Source organism: Aristolochia californica, unplaced genomic scaffold (genome assembly GCF_029961685.1).
Source record: "Aristolochia californica isolate CCGP_79_NKW_82.1479 unplaced genomic scaffold, dmAriCali1.0.hap1 SCAF_8, whole genome shotgun sequence".
NCBI lineage: Eukaryota > Viridiplantae > Streptophyta > Magnoliopsida > Piperales > Aristolochiaceae > Aristolochia > Aristolochia californica.
In genome coordinates, this window is record NW_027182279.1 from 3,173,264 (window position 1) to 3,196,028 (window position 22,765).

Below are 22,765 nucleotides of genomic sequence, written 5' to 3' on the forward strand. Positions count from 1 at the left end.
TCACCTGAAAAGTTCTCCCGAATGTAGGTGGAATAGAAAGGGAAGGAGCTTCCGAAATACAATTGGTGCATCATGAATATAATCGACGGAACAAGAAGAGAGTGATGTAGATGATAGGTCAATCAGTCTATTTGTCAGAAGAAAACCCAAAAGTGAACTCCATATAGAATGCTTGATCAGGTTGTTGTTACCTTCATATCGGTGTTCCGAGACACTTGCAGCAGTATTTCAAACTGTCGATTAGAAAAGTTAAGTACAGCAGTTTCCATCAGAGATGGTTAGCACCACTTACAACTAACTGCTGTTATTGCCCCATCGCGGCTCTAGTTGAAGGCAGTAAGGACCCAGTGATAAGTTCAAGTGACAGATAGCACCCAGGCCTGCAAAAACAGATATGCATGAAAACCGCAGCAATAGAAACTAGCAAAAGAACACGTTTAGAAGTAACTAAAAGAAACCCAGGTATTCTGACCTCCAATTGGCTAAGAAATATTAATTGAGGTAAAAAACAATGGCAACCGATTACATCACTCTGGGAGGGAGTAATGCATATAACGTGAGTAACCACATGTTAGTCCATTGAAGAACAAAACCGTGTCAAAGATGGCTGGTAAGTTAGCTTCAGGAAACCATTTCAAATTAGTAAACTGGAACTATGAAGGCAAGTGGAAAACTATGCATTTGACCCAATGCAGGAGAAATGTCTCATTGGTTCTTCTCCCCTCATGCAGCAAGTGCTCACGGCAAGAAATAATGCAATTCAACAAAAAAATATTCCATTAGTAGTCTCTTTGAAATGATGATCCAATAAACTCCTAATTGTCTTCACCAAAATTCCCCATGTCACAGAATACAGAAAGATAACTAATGTTTCTTCCATTCAATTCTGCTAGAACATTAGCCCCAACTTAAGAGGATACTTGATGCAACACCTTGCAGGTCAACGCATTAAAAAATAAAGAAATCAATAAATAGGAACAATGGTGAACAGTTCATTAGGTAAACCTACCATTGATTATGCAAAAATAAGCAGAAATAAGTTACAAAAACTGCTGTACTAACTTCAACACCATGCAGACCACCACATTCAACAAAAAAGCAACAAGGCTTAACAGTTTAGTTGGTAAACCTGCCATCAATTATGTTAAGAAGCAGAAATAAGTTACAAAAACTGCTGTACTAACTTCACAGCAATCACAGTATTTTTTGAGGAAGAAGAAATGTTAAAGTGTGCCGTTGATGTCAAAACAATCTGGAGCTGTACAAAAAGCTGTCTAGCAATTCATCCTTGGGAGAACCCACCACAAAGAATAGGGGTTAATCTGTGGTGCAGTAAGACAAACTCTGCTTGATGAATAGGCCTCTTTCAAAGATGCAATGTGATCTAGAAGAAGAGAGCAAATTTGTAGCTGAACCATAGTTGCTTTATATGGAAAACACAATCAAGGTGTTGCTGGCTACTCTATTTCACCATCTTGTTTCCTCTGCAAATCTTGGGCTTGGGTCTGGATATAAAGAAAAGCTGGTAACATCTTCAGTCTTAGAAAATCTTTTCCAGCTTTCAGCTTTAAATGCCAATTTGATGGGCATTCTAAAGAGTGACCAGCAGATATTTTCAAGCACAACTGCTTTCCAAGTCCCACCTCATCCCAAAAAATGGATTGCAATGAAGTGGTATGAACACTCCACGCAAATGATTCCATTATTTTGGTGTCATCTGCACAAAGTGTAGTCCACGCAAATGATTCCATTATTTTGGTGTCATCTGCACATAGTGTAGTCCTCATTTCGTCCTTGGAAGTATCATATTTTCACATTTGGGTTAATAGCCATATGCCTCTCTATCAACTTGTCCACAAATGCACGAATCTGCAGTTACAAGTCCAACATTTGAATGTTAAGAGTGATGGCTGACTCCATGAAAAGATAACATCAAGAAATAGGCAGAAAAATAATCAAATAAAGTAAAAATCTCAAAGAAATATGCCAAAAGAATAAAAACTAGGGAGTCCTTTATTTTTCAAACAGTAAACAGGATAAAATCGATTAAAAAGAAAAATATCCACAAATATCAGCATAGACCTTATTCTTCCGCTTGTAGTCAAGAAAGACAGAAACACTCATCATTTTTTCTGCATCGGTAGTATGCTCCATAACCTGACAACAACAACCAAGGGAAAAGGAACATGTAAAGAGATGCAGGATATCCAGATAAACAAAAAGGATGAACTTATTATTCAAATAAGAAGAGAAATAAAATGTCGTTGAAAAGATGAAACATCAGGATCTGGCCAAGGCCCAGAGGCATTTTAAGAATTTAAAAAAGCTCACCTTAGCTGCACTCTTCTTAAGTATTGATTTATAACCTTCCTTGTCAATTTTCCTTGCTTTATACAAAGGCATGAGCAACGAAGCTACATAATCCACAACTGCTAGCTTGATAACCTCCGCTCCTCTTGGCCGAGTATCAACAATCACTTTGTTTGGTTGAGAAGCACCAGTTGCCTCCACTCGTCTTTCATTGTCCTTAAAAGGCAATTTTGACACCACAGTTGAATCCTCCTCATCCCTTACATCCATGGTCTCATGATAAAACTCCGCATCAGCATTAGCTGCCTGTGACCGCCACATCTCAATTGCATGGTAATCTTTCCCCTCTCCACTATTTGCACTATCAACCCAGGCTTTTGTCAATCTGCAACTGTTCAAAGCCACGCTTTCCCCAGAATGTTCTTTGAGGTTATAATTGCTTAAATGGTCATTTGAATAACTTGGATGTGTATAGTTATCACCCGACAATCTTGAACTCTCAAGATTTGCACAGGCAGCAGAAAAATCAACAGACCAATTCCTAACCCTGCAGTTTCTAGAGTCTATTTCAGATAAACAATCTTGCCTCCCTAAAATGCCTCCAGACCACCTCCTTCTGATGTCAGACTCATCCATCTGTGCATATTGCTCACGTCTAGCAAATTTGTGAAATGAAGGTATCTTGGGAAGCTCACGCAAGGCACTATACTTTGCTTCTGAAGATGCATATGCCTGTAAAGAAAAAATGATAAGTTAATCGTTATACACGCAAAGCATTAATATGCAAGTTAGGAAGAAAAAAACAAGCAGAGCCCATAGTATCGATCCTTACTACAAAGACAAAATCAATCCAATTGGAATAAAAAACTTCATCAGGTGAAACTGTTCCAGCCTTTCTATTCTCATGTACACAAAACAAGTATATATACTAATAGATTTATCTTCTGTAGTTCTCTAGAAGTAAAAACCACAAACTTACATTTATTAAATATTCAATTTAACATATTACAATTCGTTTTAAACTGCTAAACATTTGGAAAACTTGCACACCATAAAATACATTTTTTACCACCAATTTGACAATGATTTTCGATAATGGATTTCAAAATAGACTGAGCAATTTAAAATATCATACTAATAGCTTATAGAACTAAAACAATGAATTTAATATGCAAATTGAGGTAACAAAATCTGTTAGGTAGGGCAATTTATTGAGGGATGTTCTGAAATAATCCTTCCAAAAGCAAGGTGCACCAAATTAGAAACTCATGCAAATTCCTACAGCACTAAGATCATATAACCACAACATTTTACAGCTCCAGAAAAGATGAACCTGTGCAGCAGCAATAGCAGCAGCTCGAGCTGCATTCGCAGCAGCAATAGCAGCAGCTTCTTCCTCAGACATCACCACATTTTGTTCCACCTTTGAGTCCCAGCTCTGTGGAACGCGGTCAGAATTTGTGGAGTTAACCTCAGATTTTGAGTCGGTCACAGTTTCCAACTTGACAGACTTGAGATCCACTTTCTTATTATTTGTGTTAGAAGGTGAATGACTTCCCGAGCTCAGATCCTTAGACTTAATCTTTGACAAATCTGAAGCAGTAGTCTGCCTTGGTAACTTTGACCATCCATTGGCAGCCTTATTCTTGCGAAAAACTTCAAACCAAACATTGACCAATTGGCTTGCTATAGCTCGAATATCACGACTAGTATGTACACAAACTTTCTCTTTCACAGTCCTTCCTATTCCTGCACACCAACAGGAATAGAATTAAATGTAGTCATAGTAGTATTAGTAGCAGTAGCAGCAATATTTACTATATGCAGTTCTTCAGTGATTGCCTTAGCTACCACCAGTAAAAAATGCAGATAATTGTGACTTCTGAACATGCTTGTAAGATGTATTCTTTTGGATATCTAGATTGAAAATACAAACAGAATGTGATTTTTAAAAGAAAAAGGCACTATGAACGAACCATAGAAGTACAAATAAAAGAAGAATATATGATTTGCCAAATAACTCTGCACAGCTAGTATGTTTGCCAAATGCAAATTCTATATCTATAATGTAAACATGAGATTTTCTTTCATGTCAAAAAAATAACTTGATGCATAATGCACTGCCAAATGTTGACAATACCAACAATAATCGTCACCACCAGCGCCCTATCCTCAACTATGTTGGGGTCCAGCTACATGCCCCTCCATACGACCACCTCCATCCATCTCTTTTTTGGTCATATTTCATTACCTTGGTCTGTAAACCAACTGCAGCACTATCATCAATAATACACAATTTGACCTCCCCTGAACGGCCAAACCATTTCACAATTTTTTTTTAAAACATCTCTTTTATTTTATCATCCATTGACGCTAGACCTAACAACTCATCAGTGCATTCCTTCCCTAATTCGCACACATTACTCTTAACATTTTCATCTCTGCCATTTTATCTTTCAGATGTTCTGTCTCCACTTAAAGACCACTCACTACATAAAGCATGTTAATCTATAGCCCTCTAACAGACTCTTAGCTTCACCCAGTAATATGCATCTCGTAGCACTCCAAAACACAAACTCCACTTCAAAACAACCCCATGCTTGTCCTGGGATAAATCCTCCTCCTATTCCCCTTCCGTATGTTTTGTCCTTTTATTTTTAGAAAATATGTTTTGTCTATATTTCTTCATTTTTTTTTAAATGGCAAAAATTCTAGCAAGAAAAGAGAAGGCATGGAGAACAGGCAAAATGGAAAACAAAGTAATAGAGGAACTGCTACACCACATTACAAATGAAAGAGTCTTGGGTTATGTTAAGGATTAGTCCCACATAGATTAGTGAGTACAAAGATTTTAAGTTTATTAGTTGGTAAAGAGGTTTTCTAAGTTGGCTAGTCATTTTGGGATAGGGCCTTGGACCCAATTTAACATGGTATCAGAGCAGGTACTCATATGTGGGCATACACCTAAACTATTTACTTGTAGAGCCACAAAAAATGGCCTACACCTAAAATTATCCACTTGTAGAGCCACAAAAGAGGGTTTACCCGTGAGGGAGAGTGTTAAGGAATAGTCCCACATAGATTAGTGAGTACAAAGATCTTGAGTTTATTAGTTGGTAAAGAGGTTTCCTAAGTTGGCTAGTCATTTTGGGATAGAGCCTTGGACCCAATTTAACAGGTTATAATAATAAAAATGGTAACAATGATAACAACAAACTTACATTTCAATAAAAATAATAACAACAAACATACATTTCAAAAAATAATAACATCAAATATTTCTGCATAATATCAAACATGCAGATAGACACTGTTGAGACTTGATCCACAAACTGACATTACACCCCACCCACCCACACCCACTCCAACCCAATATTAATAACACAGCCAAAGGCTCAACCTATATAATAATGATCACAACATTATTAATAACACAGCTAAGAACGGTATCAATTGCAATAATTTTCATTTCTGATCGTTTTATCATTCTTTTGCCAAATGATGGATCTTTTTCCCTTCTTTAATAACATCCTTGCCATATCCAGGAATACAACTAGCAACGACACAATACCAAGCACAAAAGGCTATGAATGTTCAGCACCCAACCAAAGTGGGAAATTGTTTGTTTTTAGTCCAAAAGAGTAAGGTAAGGTGCACACTTGATATATAAATAGTATAAGAAAAAAATACCAGAATGCAGAATCATAAAAGAAAATTAAACAGAAGAGCACTTATTTGTTCAATGCACGTCACATAAGATAAGAAGAAAAATAATAGGACTTTACCAGATAAACGAATGGCCAATAAATCAGTTGAGACTAGCACAAGCAGACGAACACAATGGCGCAAAAGCTGAGTGCCATCCTTCCCCATTGAATCCTGTAAATTGGGAAAAGTATATAGTTCACTATCTTAGAAATTTGAAAAAAGAATAAAAAAATAAGTGATTGGACTCTTTCATACTAGTATCCATGAATTGAGGGTACTAAGTCCTTCTTTAGTTCCTGCAAATGATTTTAGAGTGTCAACAGGAAGACTCGACATCTCTTTAGTCAGTAGCAGCCTCCCAGCAGTGGTCTTGGCATTGAAGAACATCTCCTCCAACAATGCTTCCTTAGTCAACAGCCTCTGGGTTCCATCCAAAGAGCTCTTGCACATTGCATTAGAAAGTTCAATTGCCTCAAGCCTCTTTTCCATATCCCTCACCTCGATCCTTTCACTATCGGAGTGTTTTTTATCAGCTTCCATTGCTTCAGCCTCTGCAGTGTAATCCTTACCAGTACTTAAGATGTCAATTATTCGTACTGCCTCACGAAGCCCACTCATCATGGCCCCACCAACTGTATCTGGATGCTCCTTGCATGTGGCTTCGCCTGCAAAAAACAAACAGTTCTCTACAGGTCTACCCAAGATATCATAGTCCTCACCAGAGGCCCCTACAGCAACATAGGAGTAAGCTCCCCGGCTGAAAGGATCTCTCCCCCAGTTTGTGACAACAGATGCAACTGGGTCAGGTACAGAATCTTCCCCAAAGAGCTTACGAAGAACCATAAGAGCATGGCCGACATGATCAGATGAGCTCATGTCTTGACCATCAATAGCTGCTTTGCCAACCACGAGAGCTATCAGGACAGGAGCACCAACAGTTTTCTTAACATTCCAGAACATAAAGCACTGGCCCCGCCTTTCAGTTTCCTCCGCTGTTGCACCAAAGTAATCTACAGTATCATCCCAAAAGACCGACGAAAATTCCATAACTACTTTATTCAGTACACCAAATCCTAGTCTTTGGATAGAAAATTGCTTCCATTCAGGTAGGATTGGAGAAAAGTTAATAGTGTTTGCTTTCAAGCAACCAAGAGGTACAGTAATCAAAACTGCGTCTCCATCAAACTCCCCACCATTTGAAGTGGAGACTCTGACTTTACTTCTTCGTTCACCTGTCCCTTCACTGTCCACTGCACCATAGTTAACTTCGGCAACCACATGGTTGAAATGAATATTGAGCCCTTTTCCTAAGGATTCCACGACTGCCCCGTAACCCCCTTTAATCATACAATGGGCTCCTCCAAATCCACCATAAACATCATCCTGGTTCCAATAAGGAAGGGAAACTTCCTTGAGCAAAGCCGCACAACCATACTCCAAGTTTGCAAGATGCCAATCCATCACTCTCCTCTCAATAGGACTCAGAACATCCACTTTCAGGTTAGTTCTGGGCAGACTCTTCTCATGGGTTAGACCAGTAACAAGAGAATCATCAGAAACCCCACATGAATCTGCCTCTACTGCTACTTCTAACTGGGTGCTACGACGCCTCATCAGGGCATACTCCAACCCTTCTTCCAGAGACATTCTCATTGCACCCTCACCATTTTCTGCAACGAGGACCACCATATCATCAAGGAGACTATTAAATTCAGCTTCTAAAGCTTCATCGAGATCAGGAGGCACTTTCTGCCCTGTCATAGTATCATAAAGAGGGCAATCACTGTTCAGTACAGTCAACTCAAGCCCCAACTGAGCACAAATCAAAGAGGATGGGTCAGGCCGCCTTTCTGTTGCAATATCAGCCTCAACACCAGTTATAATGCTGGCACCAAGATCCACAGGAATTGAGAGTGAAGAGCAATCTGTATAAACACGACCACCTATTCTATCACGAGCTTCAAGAACACAGACAGAAATACCTTGCCTTTGCAAATGGCGTGCTGCCATCAAGCCAGCAGGGCCAGCCCCCACAATGATTACCCTTCCATGAACTTTAGAATCCAACTGCTCACTATGGCTCAACTCCAAAGGATCTTTTCCAGCTATAGTGAACTTAGAGCTTTCACTCTCTGCAACTTTAGCACTTGAGGCATCTATTTCAAAGACTGTGTCCACTACTTGTTCATCCACAAAACTATTATCCTTCTCGCTTTCCACAGGAGTGACAGACCCAAATTCTGGCAGCTTCCTCTGATCAGAGAATGCTTCAGCCACAAAATTTTCACCATTCATGTCCACATTACCAAGCTCATTTCCTGAAGATCTCATGCTACAGATATGGACTTTGTTGCTGGTTGCAGCTTCTATATCTTGGTTCATATTATTCTGGGATTGATTACAACAGCTGACAGAAAGGTCATCAGAAGTCTTAACCCGATTAATAAGAGCAATTTCCTCCATTGAATCAGCTATCTGGCAACCAATACACTCTTCAGGATTGCCCTCATTTGAAAGTTTGGATTGAGACACTCCATCAGATTGTGTGCTGTCCTTTTTCAAAGCGATGCCTACATTTATATAACCCTGTAGAATGCTTGTCAGAAACTGGCGCAAAAACTTTGAAGAAAGCAAATAACAAAAATAAAATATAGCTTCACTCTAAAAATGGTAGTCATGGACTCAAAAGGACAGAAGTACAAAAGATTCAAGGCCACCGAGAAAGTTATCTTGATAATAGTGGAGAAGAACAGGCCATACACAAAAATACACTATTTAAAGCCTTTGTATCACATTGCACCAGTACCTGAAACCTCTATAAGTATAATGATGTTTGATTTGATGAACGTTGAGAATTTTATAAAGAGATGGAAGAAAGTACAACAGCCATAGGGGCAAAAGCACAAAAAGAAAAAAGGAAAAATAAAGGAAAATACACTTCAAAGTAAACCAGCCAGTAGCAAGAGGGATGAAGTCTCCCACAACAAGGTGTTGCAGGAGGTCTCTGATTCTTGCAAAGTGCTGGTTCAATGATTTGCTTCATGAGGATCTTCCCCCAACTACCTGTGGCTGGTTTGAATTAACAAGAACCGATAAAATTAAGAAGTCCATCTTCTTCTTTTTTTTAAATGAGAAGTCTGTCTTCTTTAAAAACAAAATATAGATCAAGTAGGTATTTTCACAGTACAAATCTGAAAGGCTTCGGACTTGGCAGCTTAATAGTTACTGAATCAACTTCATAATCAAATCCAAAAAACTAGACTTTAATCAAGACCAGGGAAGACTTGTTTCAGACATCTATAAACTAAATTTTGTAACCAACTTCAGAGGGTGTCACACCATCCTGATTTTGTTCAGGATGACTCATTCCAGATCTGTCTCTAAAGACCGAGCCCACCCCCAACATGAGGAAGTATGGCAGAACTAGAAAGAAATTGACTGTGAAATCTTGACACTTGCAAACGTTGGCCAGTTTGAAAATCTTGCCACAGCGAGGCAGTTGCAAGTCGAATCTTTGTGAAGAAACGAAGGTAGGGAATGCATTAAGTGCTCCAGACAAGGTAATTAATGCATAAGACAATCTTGTGGTAAGCAGGATTTTCTCATCCCCTTGAACCGAGCCAAGCAACAGAAATGGATGAAACGAGACTTCATGACCCTACTGATGCGCTGAACCAAGTGAAGGCTGAACCGAAAGGGAGTGGTGGCACAAGAGGGATCGGACTTGGTTCTCGAACCTGAATAGGAAATTGAGCCACAGACAATTTGTGCTTCAGTGATTGGGAAATCGACAAGAGTATTGATTGAAGAGCAGAACAAACCAGAATTGACTGCACCTAGACAAGATGATTGAGGTGATTTCTCCTCTCCAACAATGTTGAATGGTTTATCAGGCACATTCACGGTCTCCTCCGCCTACTACTTCACCAGGAGGTGGCTTTCCCCCAGTGCCGAGCATGAAGTGGCCTTTACTTGGCGTCTTTGTGCCCCTCCCAAAGTCAAATTTTTCAAGTGGATCGCTTGCCTCAACAAAATCCTTACGGCGGATAATCTTAAGCAGCGAGACAATCCCTCGGTTCATCCTCTTTGCCCCCTTTGCATCATGATGGAGTCGATCAACCACCTCCTCCTGTTTTGCCCCTTCTCGTGGCAGGTATGCACCTCCATTCTTCGGCACATTCGTTTGCAGTTTTGTATGCTTACGGACCTAGTTGCTGCCAGCCAGATGCTCCTTGGTATTGCTCTTCCTGGTCTAGGCAAGTTGCTAATCTCCGCTTGCGCCACCTTCATCCCATGGGGTCTTTGGAACGAGAGGAACTGCAAACGCTTCAAGTTCGAGTCTCCGAAGAGAGTAGCTGACATCATATCAGGGCATATTTCCTCTTGGCTGCACACCAAGAAGGCTTTCTCCCCTTTTATGAGTTCTTCTATTTGGGACAACTGACAATGCCTGGCTCACTTGAATGCTCACTCGAGACCCCCCGTCGTCCAGGAGTGGTTACCTCCTCAACCTGGTTTTCTCAAGTTTAATTTTGATGGTTCCTCACTTGGTAACCCTAGGAAGGCTGGTTTTGGTGGCGTCATTGGTGATTCCTCGAGCAACCAGATTATCTCTTTTGCTAGCCCTTTGGGAATTACTAATTCGACGACTACCGAGCTTCTCAGCCTCCTTAATGGTCTCTGTATCTTTCGTGACCACTGTAGCAATCCTCTCCACATTGATGGGGATTCCAAGGTGGTGATTGGTTGGTGTACTCATGCTTCCGCTCCTTCATGGCATCACTGGGATGTGTTCTATAAGATTATGGATATTGCCTCCCTTTTTTATTGTACTTGGCCTCACATTCCGAGATCCGCTAATTTTGTTGTCGATGTTCTTGCTAATCTCAAGAGCTTCTCTCCAATCCCTTGTTGTTACGGGTTTGCTCCCTTTAAGCTTTTGTATTCTTGTTTTTTTAATAAAATCATCCTTTCTAAAAAAAGTAGCATAGCAGAAAGACTAGATCATAGGCTTTGGTTTCAACAACTCCAATCTCAAGCTCCTTTTACTTTAGTTTGCAGATGATACAGTATGTTTTTGTGATGATTCCATGGATCAAGTCATTAATATAAAGTTGCTGCTGCTTCTATATGAAGCTATATCAGGATGGCATATCATACTTGGCTTGAATGTGGAGAAATGCACCAAACTGATCTTTCCCTCTACCTGCTTGGGTCTTCCCTTGTTCTTAGATCAACCCACTGAAGTACCCTGGAATCCTATCCTTGAGAGAGTTGAAAAGCGGATGGCCTCTTGGAAAAGCAGATTGTTGTCAAATAGCAGGGCTAGTCACTCTCCTAAAATTGACCTTGACGGGTCTTATTATCTCTAATTCCATGCCCAATGAGTATAATCAATAAGTTGGAGGCTATCCAACACAAGTGTCTGTGGTGGGGTACTGAAAATAAATTCAGACACCCGTTAGTTAAATGGAAAGAAATGTGCAGAAGAAAAGAAGATGGGGGCTTGGCTATCAAAAGATTAAAGCTAATGCAGGAAGCATTGCTCATCAAGTTGTTGTGGAGGCTTGTTGTTTCCAAAGACTCACAATGGAGAAAGGTTCTCAATGTAGAATACTCATTTGACCCTAATTCCTGGTTTCGTTACCATCCTGTAGAACATCTAATTCATGGAAAAGAACTAGCAAATGCAAACAAAACTTCTTACCATATATCAGATTCCACATTGCCACAGGGTATCAAACTGAATTCAGGAATGATGTTTGGGTAGAGAACAGTTCTCTCAAACTACAATACCCAAGCCCAAGCCCAAGTGCCAAAGTGCAAGAGGCAAAGGCTGGTTCTGGACATTCAGCAGCATGGAACTTCAATTTCAGAAGGGATCTCAGTGAGGCAGCTGATACTACTGATCTGTTTGGGAAGTTGGAAAAACTGCAACTACGAAATGAGGGGCAGGATTGTGAAATTTCATGATATTCCAAGAGAAAAAGAAGAAATCAAGGAAGAGAGAGAGCTGGAAAAGAGTAATTCACGTTGAAATTCTGGAAGAGGATTATTAGGTTCCCTCTTCTCACCTATTATAACATAAAACCAAGAAAAGAAAAAAATAGCCCTACAACCTTTACATCCTTAAAAGTAATTTTCTATAAGAAATAACTTTTCTAGAACCTAAGCAAACACAAATTACATCTTCTAGCACTCCCCCTCAAACTGGACTTTACAACTTTAGCTCGTTACATAACATATCAAAATAAAAATAAAAGGGAAATTACAAAATTTTCTAAACTGGCATCTTCAATGTCTTCAATAAAGCAATGAGTTCTCAATTTTCAGCTTACACTTGTCCAATTCCCAAAATTTGCATCTTCTAATCTCCTCTTTGGATATTTTGAGAAAATTTGACTGCTGTCATCAACTTTGATAAAAAACTTCACCACCTCTTGGAACACTTTTTTTTTTTTTTTTTTGAAAAGGGTGTGTTTGAGATTGTTCCTTTTAATCGTAATCAAAGATCTTTTTTTGTTAATCGTTTCTTTTCCAAACTTTTTGAAGAACCTAATGGATCGAACTAATCCTTGACTGCAACGAAACATATCGGACTTGCTTTGCGGAAGGAATGTTCTAATAAGGAGGCTGAGTTTAATTGCAATTAGGAGAGCAAGCAACCTCGTTTTGTCGTTTCCTTCATTTAAACAAGAGAAATACAGAAATGACAAAGAGGAGAGCATGTCCCTGACAACCATGGATTGTAGGGTAGCTCCGTTTTTAGCAAGCACATCGGCTGCCGAATTTGCGGATCTTGGAATGTGAGACCAAATACAAGATAATAATGAACAAATTTCAATGATCTCCCAAAAAATGTCCCAATGACGCCACGGGAGAGGGGATGCACGCTTGCACCAACCAATGACCACCTTCGAATCCCCTTCGATATGGAGAGGGTTGGAGCACTTATAAAGTCGTGCATCCCCTCGAGATAAACACTTATCTTGAGGAGGCCGTGAAGCTCTGCCGAAGAGTTTGAGATACCTAGAGGGCCGGCATATGAATAAAGCTGGTTACCTAGGTGATCCGAGATAACCCCGCCGAATCCTGAGAGTCCAGAGTTACCAAAAGAAGAACCATCAAAGTTCAACTTAAGGTAACCAAGATCTGGAGGGGTCCATTCCTTCATAATCCGGGCATTTGTCTTCAAGTGCAGCCTAGCCAAATTAAACCAGTTATCACGGACAGGAGTTCCCACAAATGAGGAGAAAGCCTTCTTCGTCAGGAGCCAGGAGGAAATATGCCCAACCACTCGATCCACCACCCGATCCGCAAATTCGATTTTTCCTTCAAACCTTCTATGATTGCGCTCATTCCATAAACCCCACGGTATAAAGCTAGCACAAGCCGATAGCATCACCTTGCCGAGACAAGGAAGGGACATACCAAGTAGAGATTTACTGAATGACATCAAATCGGCCGCCATACAGAATTGAATTCCCATCCTACTGAGAATGGAAGTCCACACCTTCCATGAGAATATGCATTGAAGCAAAATGTAACTAGTGGACCCAGCTTCGGTATTGCAAAGAGGGCATAAGGGATCTACTAAGGGGTGACCTCTTCTTCTAAGCACGTCAGCTGAGAGAATCTTGCTGAGGCAAGCACTCCACATAAAAAAATTAATCTTAGGAGGAGCACAAAGACGCCAAATAAAGAAGACTGTGTGATTCTGTTGAGAAATATTCCAACCATTGATGAAACTGAAGGCAGATGATACTGAGAAGATGCTTTTTTTCTCTGGCCATAAACGAGCTTATCTGCCACCAAAGGACGAATTTTTATAGTTGATACTAAATCCATCAATCGGCTGGCTTCTAAAGCCTCGGAATCCGAGAGTCCTCTTCTAGGATGAAGGTTCATACCACCCTCCTCGAAAGCATCGGCAACTGATATATTCCTACAAGTGGATATGAGAAACAAACTTCTGAAGGCAATCTGTAGCGACTCCTGCCCCAGCCATAAATCATCCCAAAATTTGAGAGACCTACCGTTTCCAACATAGAATCTGCAGGCAGCTGAAAATTTTGGCACAAGTAGGTATAGCGTTCTCCAAATTGGAGATAGACCTCTCCGATTTCCCCCTGATATCCACCAATGAGTCATACCTCCAAGTTTGGCGATAACCATTTCCTTCTAGAGGTTTGAAGATGAGTATTGATTTTCCATAGCCATTTAAGGAGCAGAGCTTGGTTCATTTCTTTGGTTTTCCGAATCCCCAGGCCGCCCAAATTTTGTGGCAAACAAACTTCATCCCATTTGACCAAGTGATATTTAAAGGTAGCACTCGATCCTCGCCATAAAAACCTTCTTTTCAGTTTATCTATTGTCTTACATACGGATGCAGGACAGGGCATAAATGATAGAGAATAATTCGGGATACCTGCAATGCAAGATTTGAGAAGGGTGAGCCTCCCTGCCAAAAACCCACAGACTGTGCCATTTAAAAGAAGAGAATATGTGGCTGATCCTACACAACTCCTGATCCAAAATCTCCATCTGTCACGAAACCCCATTCGACCCATGATCTCGTCAAGGAGAATCCAATTAACTCTATCAAACGCCTTCTCTAAATCAAGTTTCAACACAATTCTGGGCTCCTCATTCCTCTGGAAGTGGTCAATAAGCTCATGTGCACCTCTTGGAACACTTCATTGTAAGCTCTTCCGAATACCTCTTATCATTGTACTCCTACCACCTCTTGGAACATGCATCATAAGAACCTGAAATATCAGTGTGTACGATTTCTAAAACATCAGAAGTCCTCCTGGCACTTGTCTTGTACTTGTTGGTTTGCTTTCCTTTAATGCAATCCACACATGTACTAAAATCAGTAAAATCAAGAGCCCCAAGGACTATATCATTAACCAATCTTTTAATTCAATCAATGGAGATATGACCTAATCTCCTATGCCGCAACATGGAGGATTTCTTCTTTCAATATTAGATTCAAAACACACTAAGGATATGAGATTACCTTTCTTTTCAAGTCAATGCTTGAACTTGGGACAAGTTTTCTTTATATGTCCTTTCTTCTTGCACAAGAAGCATTTGACATCGCCCTTATATGCTTTATTAAGAAGCCTTTTTCCCTTCCCATTCTTAAAAGGTTTCTTGTCCCAAGTCGTCAAATGCGCACTTTCGATCCTCTCCTGATTTAGCCTTCCTTCCTCATGTACAGACATGGTCAAAAGTTCATTAATTGACCATTTCTCCTTATATGTGTTATAAGAGATTTTGAGGTGCGTATTTAGATGAAAGCAAGTTAAGGATGAAGTGGACCAAAAATGACTCAGACATCTCAATCTCCTTTGATTTTAGTTTTGCGGCCATATCTTGAATTTGCATGATGTGCTCACACACACCCTTGGTGCCAGTAGATTTCATGGAACACATTTGGGTTATCAGGGTGCTCGCTAATGCCTTATCAGAAGTTTCAAATTGTTCCTGAATAGCTCGAAGATATTCCTTTGCTTTGACACAATCAGGAATGGATCCATGTAACTCTTCCCAATATGAAACATAATAAACATCAAACTTAATCAATTGGATCACTCCCAAAGTTCAAATGATGTTTTCTCAATTTGCGTACTGAATTTCGTGGGATTTGGAGGTTCATCCACTCGAAGCGCCAAGTCAAGATCCATGCACCCCAATAACAGGAGAATTTTCTCCTTCCACTCAATATAATTCTCTCCATTCAAAGGAATAATAGAGGAATCAAAGTTTGGGACAGACAAAGTTTGAAGAACTGCAAAACAGACAACAAGCTTACTAAACATGTTTGAAGCCAACATTTTGAATATTTACCCATGTAAATAATTCAAACAAATAAATAAGCGTGTCATTAGAATCTTTCTTGTGGGCTTAGATTATAACACACAAGCGATTTATGTCTCTTTATGATGGGACCCAAAAATTTGTTTGTAAAGGAATATCCTAGTCCTGTTGGCAACTAGAATTTTTTTTTAAAAATATTTCTTTCTCATCCCGATTAATCACTTAAATATAACATTTACCTTGTGGGGTTAAATTATTATATCTCCATGATTAATCACAATTTTTTATGTTATTAACTTTATGTGACTACACTTAACGTCACTAGACATTTTCATAATTAAGAATGTTGTGGCAATTACTCAATTATTCAAATGTATACAAAAAATATGACATAAAAAATAATTGACTAAAAGAAAAAGAAAAAAAGTACTCCCAGCCAGACAAAAAATCTCATAATCCAAGAAACAAGTAGGTCGACATCTACCAAGCACTAATACAAAAACTCAACTCCTTGTTGATTTCTTAACTCACCATAGCCTCTTGCAGTGACAAGAATCAAAGCCAAGGAAGAAGGTCATGCTCATAAACTCTGATTAGACGTACTCCTAAACAGCAAAAACATGTGTACATCCTTCAATTCTTTAGAAAAGGCATGTCACAAAAGGCTGTCTGAGTAATGAGTGTGTGGGCATTGCTCCGAAGTGATAAAAACAAAGCTAATCGAGGAAGTACTACTAGAGGTTTCACAGCATACCATTGAATAGAAACTCGGGTATTGCTCTTCCATGAGACATATCCTAACAAGGTGACCAATTTTGACATCAAGGGGAGAAAGAACAGCATACATCATAACAGGACAACAGTAGCTTTAACCGAATGAACACTGGTTTTTCAATTTTGTAAGTTTTTCAAGGACTCTAAACTAGGAAATATGGATGTAAATTAAAACTAGCGAATATTCTATTTCCACCAACATTAAAACACCTCAGCTGGACTGTAGGCACATGTATTCAAACACCTCAAAAATCGCCAATGAATTCAAAGAGTTGAGCACATGGCATCTTGAAATGCCAAACACCTCCGATAAGAAATGAAACACATTAGCACACAAGCAATTCACTAAACAACAAGACAAACTAGGCCAAAGTTATACAAAGAAGTCATGAGAAAGAAAATATGAAACTCATATTACAATAAGAAACATGAAACTTTCTAAAATAAGAAGTTCACATGGACACGGAAACTTAAAGAAAATAACATATGTGGGCAGAAAATAGAGGAGAAAATAAGCCAAGATGAAGTGATTAAGTCTTACCAAACTGATTAGAAGGGAAATTTTCCTTAAAGACTAGGACTGAGAAAAAAGGAAACTCAATTCACATCAATGCATGCAGAAATAATAGGAGAGAAAATTAGAAAATAAGAGATTTTTGGCACAACTGACTATTGTTGCTTTAGATATAGATATCTCCCAAAATATAGTTCACAATCATAAATGGTCTGTTGCTTAAAAACTAGATTCAAAGATCTTTAATTTGATAACCTGTTAAGGAATAGAAGAGGGTCTACACCTAAAATTATCCACTTGTAGAGCCACAAAAGAGGGCCTACAAATGGATAGTTTAGGTGTAGGCTCTCTTTTGTGGTTCTATAAGTGGAAAGTTTAGGGGTAGGCCCACATATGAGTACCTGCTCTAATACCATGTGAAGTTGGGTCTAAGGCCCATCCCAAAATGACTAGCCAACTTAGGAAACCTCTTTCTCAACTAATAAACTCAAGATCTTTGTACTCACTAATCCATGTGGGACTATTCCTTAACATAACTAATTTGCTATATAAAGCTTTGTCCTTGAATCTTTTAAAACCATTTGATTAGCTTTGTTTAGTAGTTAGAGCTTATCCAGTAAGAATATCTCCTTATAGAGAGACAAAATTGATATGAAATTTGCTCTTTCTGAAACTAAACTTGAATATCTTTTATTCAAAATATAATATTATTGCATGAAATATACTTCTTTTAAGGGCAATAATCAAATAGATTTCTGATTCTACAATCTGGTCGAGCTAAGTACTCTTTCTTATTAGGCGAGGGAAAAGGATAGTTCTAGTATGACCATTGACTCTTCTAATATTGATATCTCTCTCTAGAAAACTCAAATTGAGAAACAGATTGATAGGTTAGAAAATAAATTCACAAATCTTTCTTTGACATATAATTCTGTATATAAAATCTCGTTCTTGATGTCTCAAATAGTCCAAAAAATTAAAGCTTTATGATGCTACTCGAAACATTTTTGTTGTCTGGCCTTTATTACTTCAGATGTCGTTTTCTCTAAGTAGGGAACTCCAATTACAAAAATTCTTTTTGTGTTGGAAACTAGACTCATAGATCTTTCCGCCGATATATAATTTGTAATATGAAAATTCTTGTATCATGGTGCAAACTCCAAGGAAAACCGGTTCAGGAAAGAATTTTTCTTCTTCTTCTCCTTGTTCTTCTTAGGATAGAGGTTGCTTTAATACCATGTGAAATTTTAAGATATTATAAGAAAAAAAGATGAAATATGGGAGGAGAAAGAGAGCTGGAAAAGAGTAATTCACGTTGAAATTCTGGAAGAGGATTATTAGGGTTCCCTCTTCTCACCTATTAGGGTTCCTGTGGGTTAGGGTTCCAGCATGTTATTACAGAGAAACAACAGGATTTTCAATAACACTCAAGAGTAATTCTCTCCTTATCTGGAGCTCATAGAGAAGATACTGCATACTACTTTTCATGGGTAAAGGCATATAAGGATCTCCCTCCAATTCTGCTTTCCTTGATCAGAAAGCATTGGAGAATGGTGGCAACATTCTCCAATCCTGAAAGGTCCTCATGTGTAGTATGATCCCCTCCTTCTAATGGTTTAAAGAAGCTAAGAGCTCCTTGGGTAACCCTGGCCCAGCAGAGGTTGAGAGAGTTATTAGAGACCATCTTGGAACAATTCTGATGACAAATTCCCCTCGTTCATAAGGACTCATCTGAGGTTGAGATCAGTGCTCTACAGCAGGGTATAAAGATCGCTTCTCAAAATTTCTCAGGATCAATAGCGGTTGAAGGTGACTCAGCAATGGTGATTAGCTGGATGAAGGGTAATGGCAACCCCCTTTGAAGTCTACTGTACATTTTCCAGGAAATTAAAGACTTGAATGACCTGTTACAGATTTCATGGCTTCATACTCCTAGAGAAGCAACTAGAATTCCAAACAGGTTGGCAAAAGAGGGGCTCTTCTTGCACTTCTATTATAATCGGGTATTCCTTCCCCATTTATCAAGGAGAGATCTCCCCCTGTTGTATTCTTTCTCATTGTTTAAATAAAGCTTCATCATTTTAAAATAAAAAAAAAAGGACCAGGGAGAACATACACTTTGATCAAGAAATGCATAAATCTCACGGATAAGGGATGCACGTGGAGGTTCGCTTTCTGAGGGGCATTCTGTTACTCCACAATCCACAAGAGGCAAAATGTGACAAAAATCTTTACTCCAAAGATCTAGGATCATGTTCCTGCAATCCAATACAAATAAATTCACGTAGGAGTCAACTTAAGTAACCACCAAACCACAGTTTAGAAGGCTCCAAATTCTTGAAATGCAGACAGATAGTTTCACAAAAAATAATGTATTTAGTGGAAATCCGAAGGTATCATATCTAAAGAATTGGTAAGACATGACCTAGAAAGAACTGTAGGCAATGTGCCTCAAAATATGCTATCATGATGGTCCAAGAGTAAGTTGCAAGTTTTCTGAGAACAAACTAACCTGCATTCAAAGTATTCTTGAAGCCCACCTCTCCGTTTCAAAACCTCCCTGAATTTTATCTTTTCAACTGGACCCACATCATGAGCTTTCAGACCAGCTGCAACTGCTGCAGCAGCTCCATTGTCAGCCTCTTCCAACTGGCTTGATGGTGACTCAGACTTGGCCTTTGTTCTAACAGAGGAATCTCCATCAACATTTGTATTATTTCCAAAAGGCCCTTGTTCATGCAGTAAAACCTCCCAATCTCTGTCCCCTTCATAAGCCATGTCTCCATGCCTCAGTTTTTTTACCTTCCGCAAATTGCGCTGTGATGCTGAGAGCTTCTTATCTTTTCTTTCAGATTCAGATAAGCGACCAGTACCATCTAGACCTTCCAAGACATTGCCTTTTCTAACACAAAAAGAATCATTCATAGGAGCATTTGATTGCACTTTTGAGGCCCCACCTCTCACTGGAAGTTCTTCCTTATTCTCATAGGAAGAAAGGCCAGACCTTTTAAGTACATCAGATGATGAAACTGATGCATCATTAACTGCCAATAACTGCCTTGTTTGCACAAAAACTGAAATAAGGGAAGACTTTTCCATCACAGCAGGTTCACAATCCTCTATAGTTGCAGTGGAAGGTTGAGTCAATCCATTCTCACAGATGGAAGCTCTTTCATTCTTAACTCCGTCTATAAATATAGTTTGCTTTTTAGCTTGAGTCACTACAGAACATTTACTGAACTCACCAGAAGACATATTGGGCACATCATCAGGTACAGAAATTTCCTGTACTAGCATCGTTACAGAACTCAAAGGGAACTTTGAGGGTTCAAAAAGTGCTGCTGTTTCTTCACTTTTACCAGTCACAGAAGTAGGAATTGGATTCTCTAAGTCAGCATGAAATGCTTTTGTTGTTCTTTCACTAAACATATTCACAACATCCTTGGTGTATGGAAGGTTCTCATCTGGCATTTCTTCGATAGGTCCATTTAGCCGACCATCAAGGCATGACACTGTTACAGGTGCCTTGTCAGTAGCATGCATACCTGGAACCTCAACTGAAAAATCTTGTAACGTTTTCTTGCCAACGGTTTTACTCACAACATTATTAGATTCCAGGTTTTCATCATGGTCTAGTGAATATTTTTCTGTACTATTATTAGACACCCCAATCAACCCATCACAACCAATCCTTTTCTTTTCTAGTGTCACTTTTGACGCAGAAGAACAAGGGGATTTATCAGCCAAACCAGTGCATGTAGTATCAGATTTTTCACCAGTACATGGTTTAAATCTTTCTGTTTCCTCCTTTATAATCCTATCCAAACTGCTATTGCCATACTCCACAGGCTTCTCAGTCAGAACTGAGTGAGAACCATTTACTGATTGGAGAGAATCTCCTGAGACCCATATAGCAGATTTACCTTCACAAGACATTGCTATGCACTGCTCTTCACCTGGAACCGATAGTATTCCATTTTGTTTCAAATCTAAATTTCCTGCCAATCCATCATCAGATCTTCTGGCATCTTCTTCTTTTTCCTTTTGACCTGAACCTGAACTAATATTCTCAACAACCACAGGGAGAAAATACTCAGAAGTATCTCCATGAGCATGATCCAGGTTTGCACCAGAACCACGACATCTCTTTTTCTGTTGTGAAGGATGGGATTTCTTTGAAGAACCAGAATGTACTTTCTGGACAAATACCGATAATGAATCGGTCATATTATCGTCCGAAGAATTGTCCAGACTTTTCCCAGACCCTAAATTTTCCTCTTTCTGTTTTCTGACTGAGTGTACCTGTGCTCTAACCCGATTTGAAGAGCCTGTCCCATTCAAAGGCCTTGGTGTGCCAGATCTATCAGCCCTAGCAGCCTTTGGCGCCTTCAGCTTCTTTCTAAAACTGGCCAAAGTATCATCCATCTCTCCAGAATCCAAATCTCCTGACTTAGGTTTCTCTTCCCTAACATCAGGGGAGCTTGGCTTAATCCTCTTCTTCATGAACTTAAACATAGATCCTATCAGCTCATCATCATCCGACTCACCTTTCATCTCACTCCGTTTCAATTTCCTCTTCATAGAAGTACCCTTTTTCTCCTCCTCGTCCATCTAGGTTTACCTCTTTACAAAAAAAAAAAAAAAAGAACCTTATTCAGAAAACCTATCTCATGGCTGACATCCAAAAAACCATGTTATTGACTCTCGAGCAAAGACCTCTCATTATTGCTCGACAGTTTCAATTCCACAAAACCCTCCTCCAAACATCGTGACCAAGGATAAAAACTGGTAGAAATAGAATCACACAAAATGTTTTCCTTTCAACGTATATGTGCCAGATTTCTGTAAGAGCATTCTAGATAATCAATAGAGGCAAGGAAAAGAGCAGATTTGGAAGAGATAGCACCTGGAAACGGAGGGAAGCGACGAGCTAACGTCTCCCTTAGCTCTCAGGCAACGAGTATGGCTGCTCGGAGTTAGTGTGGTCTTATTCGCGCGACCCGTACACGAAGAGAGAATGATGCAGAATAAATTAAAAAAGCTATTCTTTCCTTTTGTGTTATTTGGTTTGTTATATTTGGTTTCGTGAGGCTTGTTCGTGCGAACGGGGAAGAAGCTAACATGCTTAGTTGCAAGTGATTCGATGTGAAATTGGTTTTATCCTCCCAGTTTTCCTCTGATAAACGGAAACTTACCTGTCCTCGTCTCTTGTCTACGATGGAGTCCGGACTCGCTACTTTGGAATAAAAAACTCCTCTCTAGTGTAGAATCACTTTTTTTGGGTCGACGAACGAGTGTGGGCTGAGTTGAATCTTCTTATCCCAAAACAAAGCTAGTGATTGGGGGTGAGCATAGGTCAGGTTAAACGAAGAATCTTACATGACTCGAAACGTGTTAAACAAAAAAATTTATATAGGTCGAGTTAAACGGAGAATCTTACGTGTTAGCCACGTGTTAAAGAACAAAATTTATATAAATTTAAGGTTAATACGTGTTTTCCAGTCCTTCGTTGTGGGATTCATTACAATGTTGTTCGTTATGTTGTTTTTGTAAAGATATCTATGTTAAAAAAGATATTTTTATTATTACAATGACATTTTGGGAAACATAATTTTGTCAAAAAACATTAAATGA

General features: G+C 39.2%; 1 protein-coding gene across 2 annotated transcripts; it reads right to left on the reverse strand.

Moving 5' to 3' along the window:
* Positions 1–909: 909 nt before the first annotated feature.
* Positions 910–22,141, reverse strand: LOC137938593 (lysine-specific histone demethylase 1 homolog 3-like). 2 transcript variants are annotated; one of them, XM_068783543.1, is made up of 9 exons: positions 21,848–22,141; positions 19,644–21,754; positions 19,248–19,389; positions 6,274–8,604; positions 6,096–6,189; positions 3,644–4,059; positions 2,332–3,042; positions 2,083–2,157; positions 910–1,869 (listed from the first exon to the last, which is right to left on the reverse strand). In XM_068783543.1, the coding sequence occupies exons 2-9, from the start codon at positions 21,740–21,742 to the stop codon at positions 1,804–1,806; spliced, it is 5,934 nt and encodes a 1,977-aa protein (XP_068639644.1). In that variant the 5' UTR covers positions 21,743–21,754; positions 21,848–22,141; the 3' UTR covers positions 910–1,803. The 2 variants fall into 2 exon arrangements, with proteins under 2 accessions (XP_068639644.1, XP_068639643.1); XM_068783542.1 differs by having other exon boundaries at positions 19,644–22,141.
* Positions 22,142–22,765: the final 624 nt, after the last annotated feature.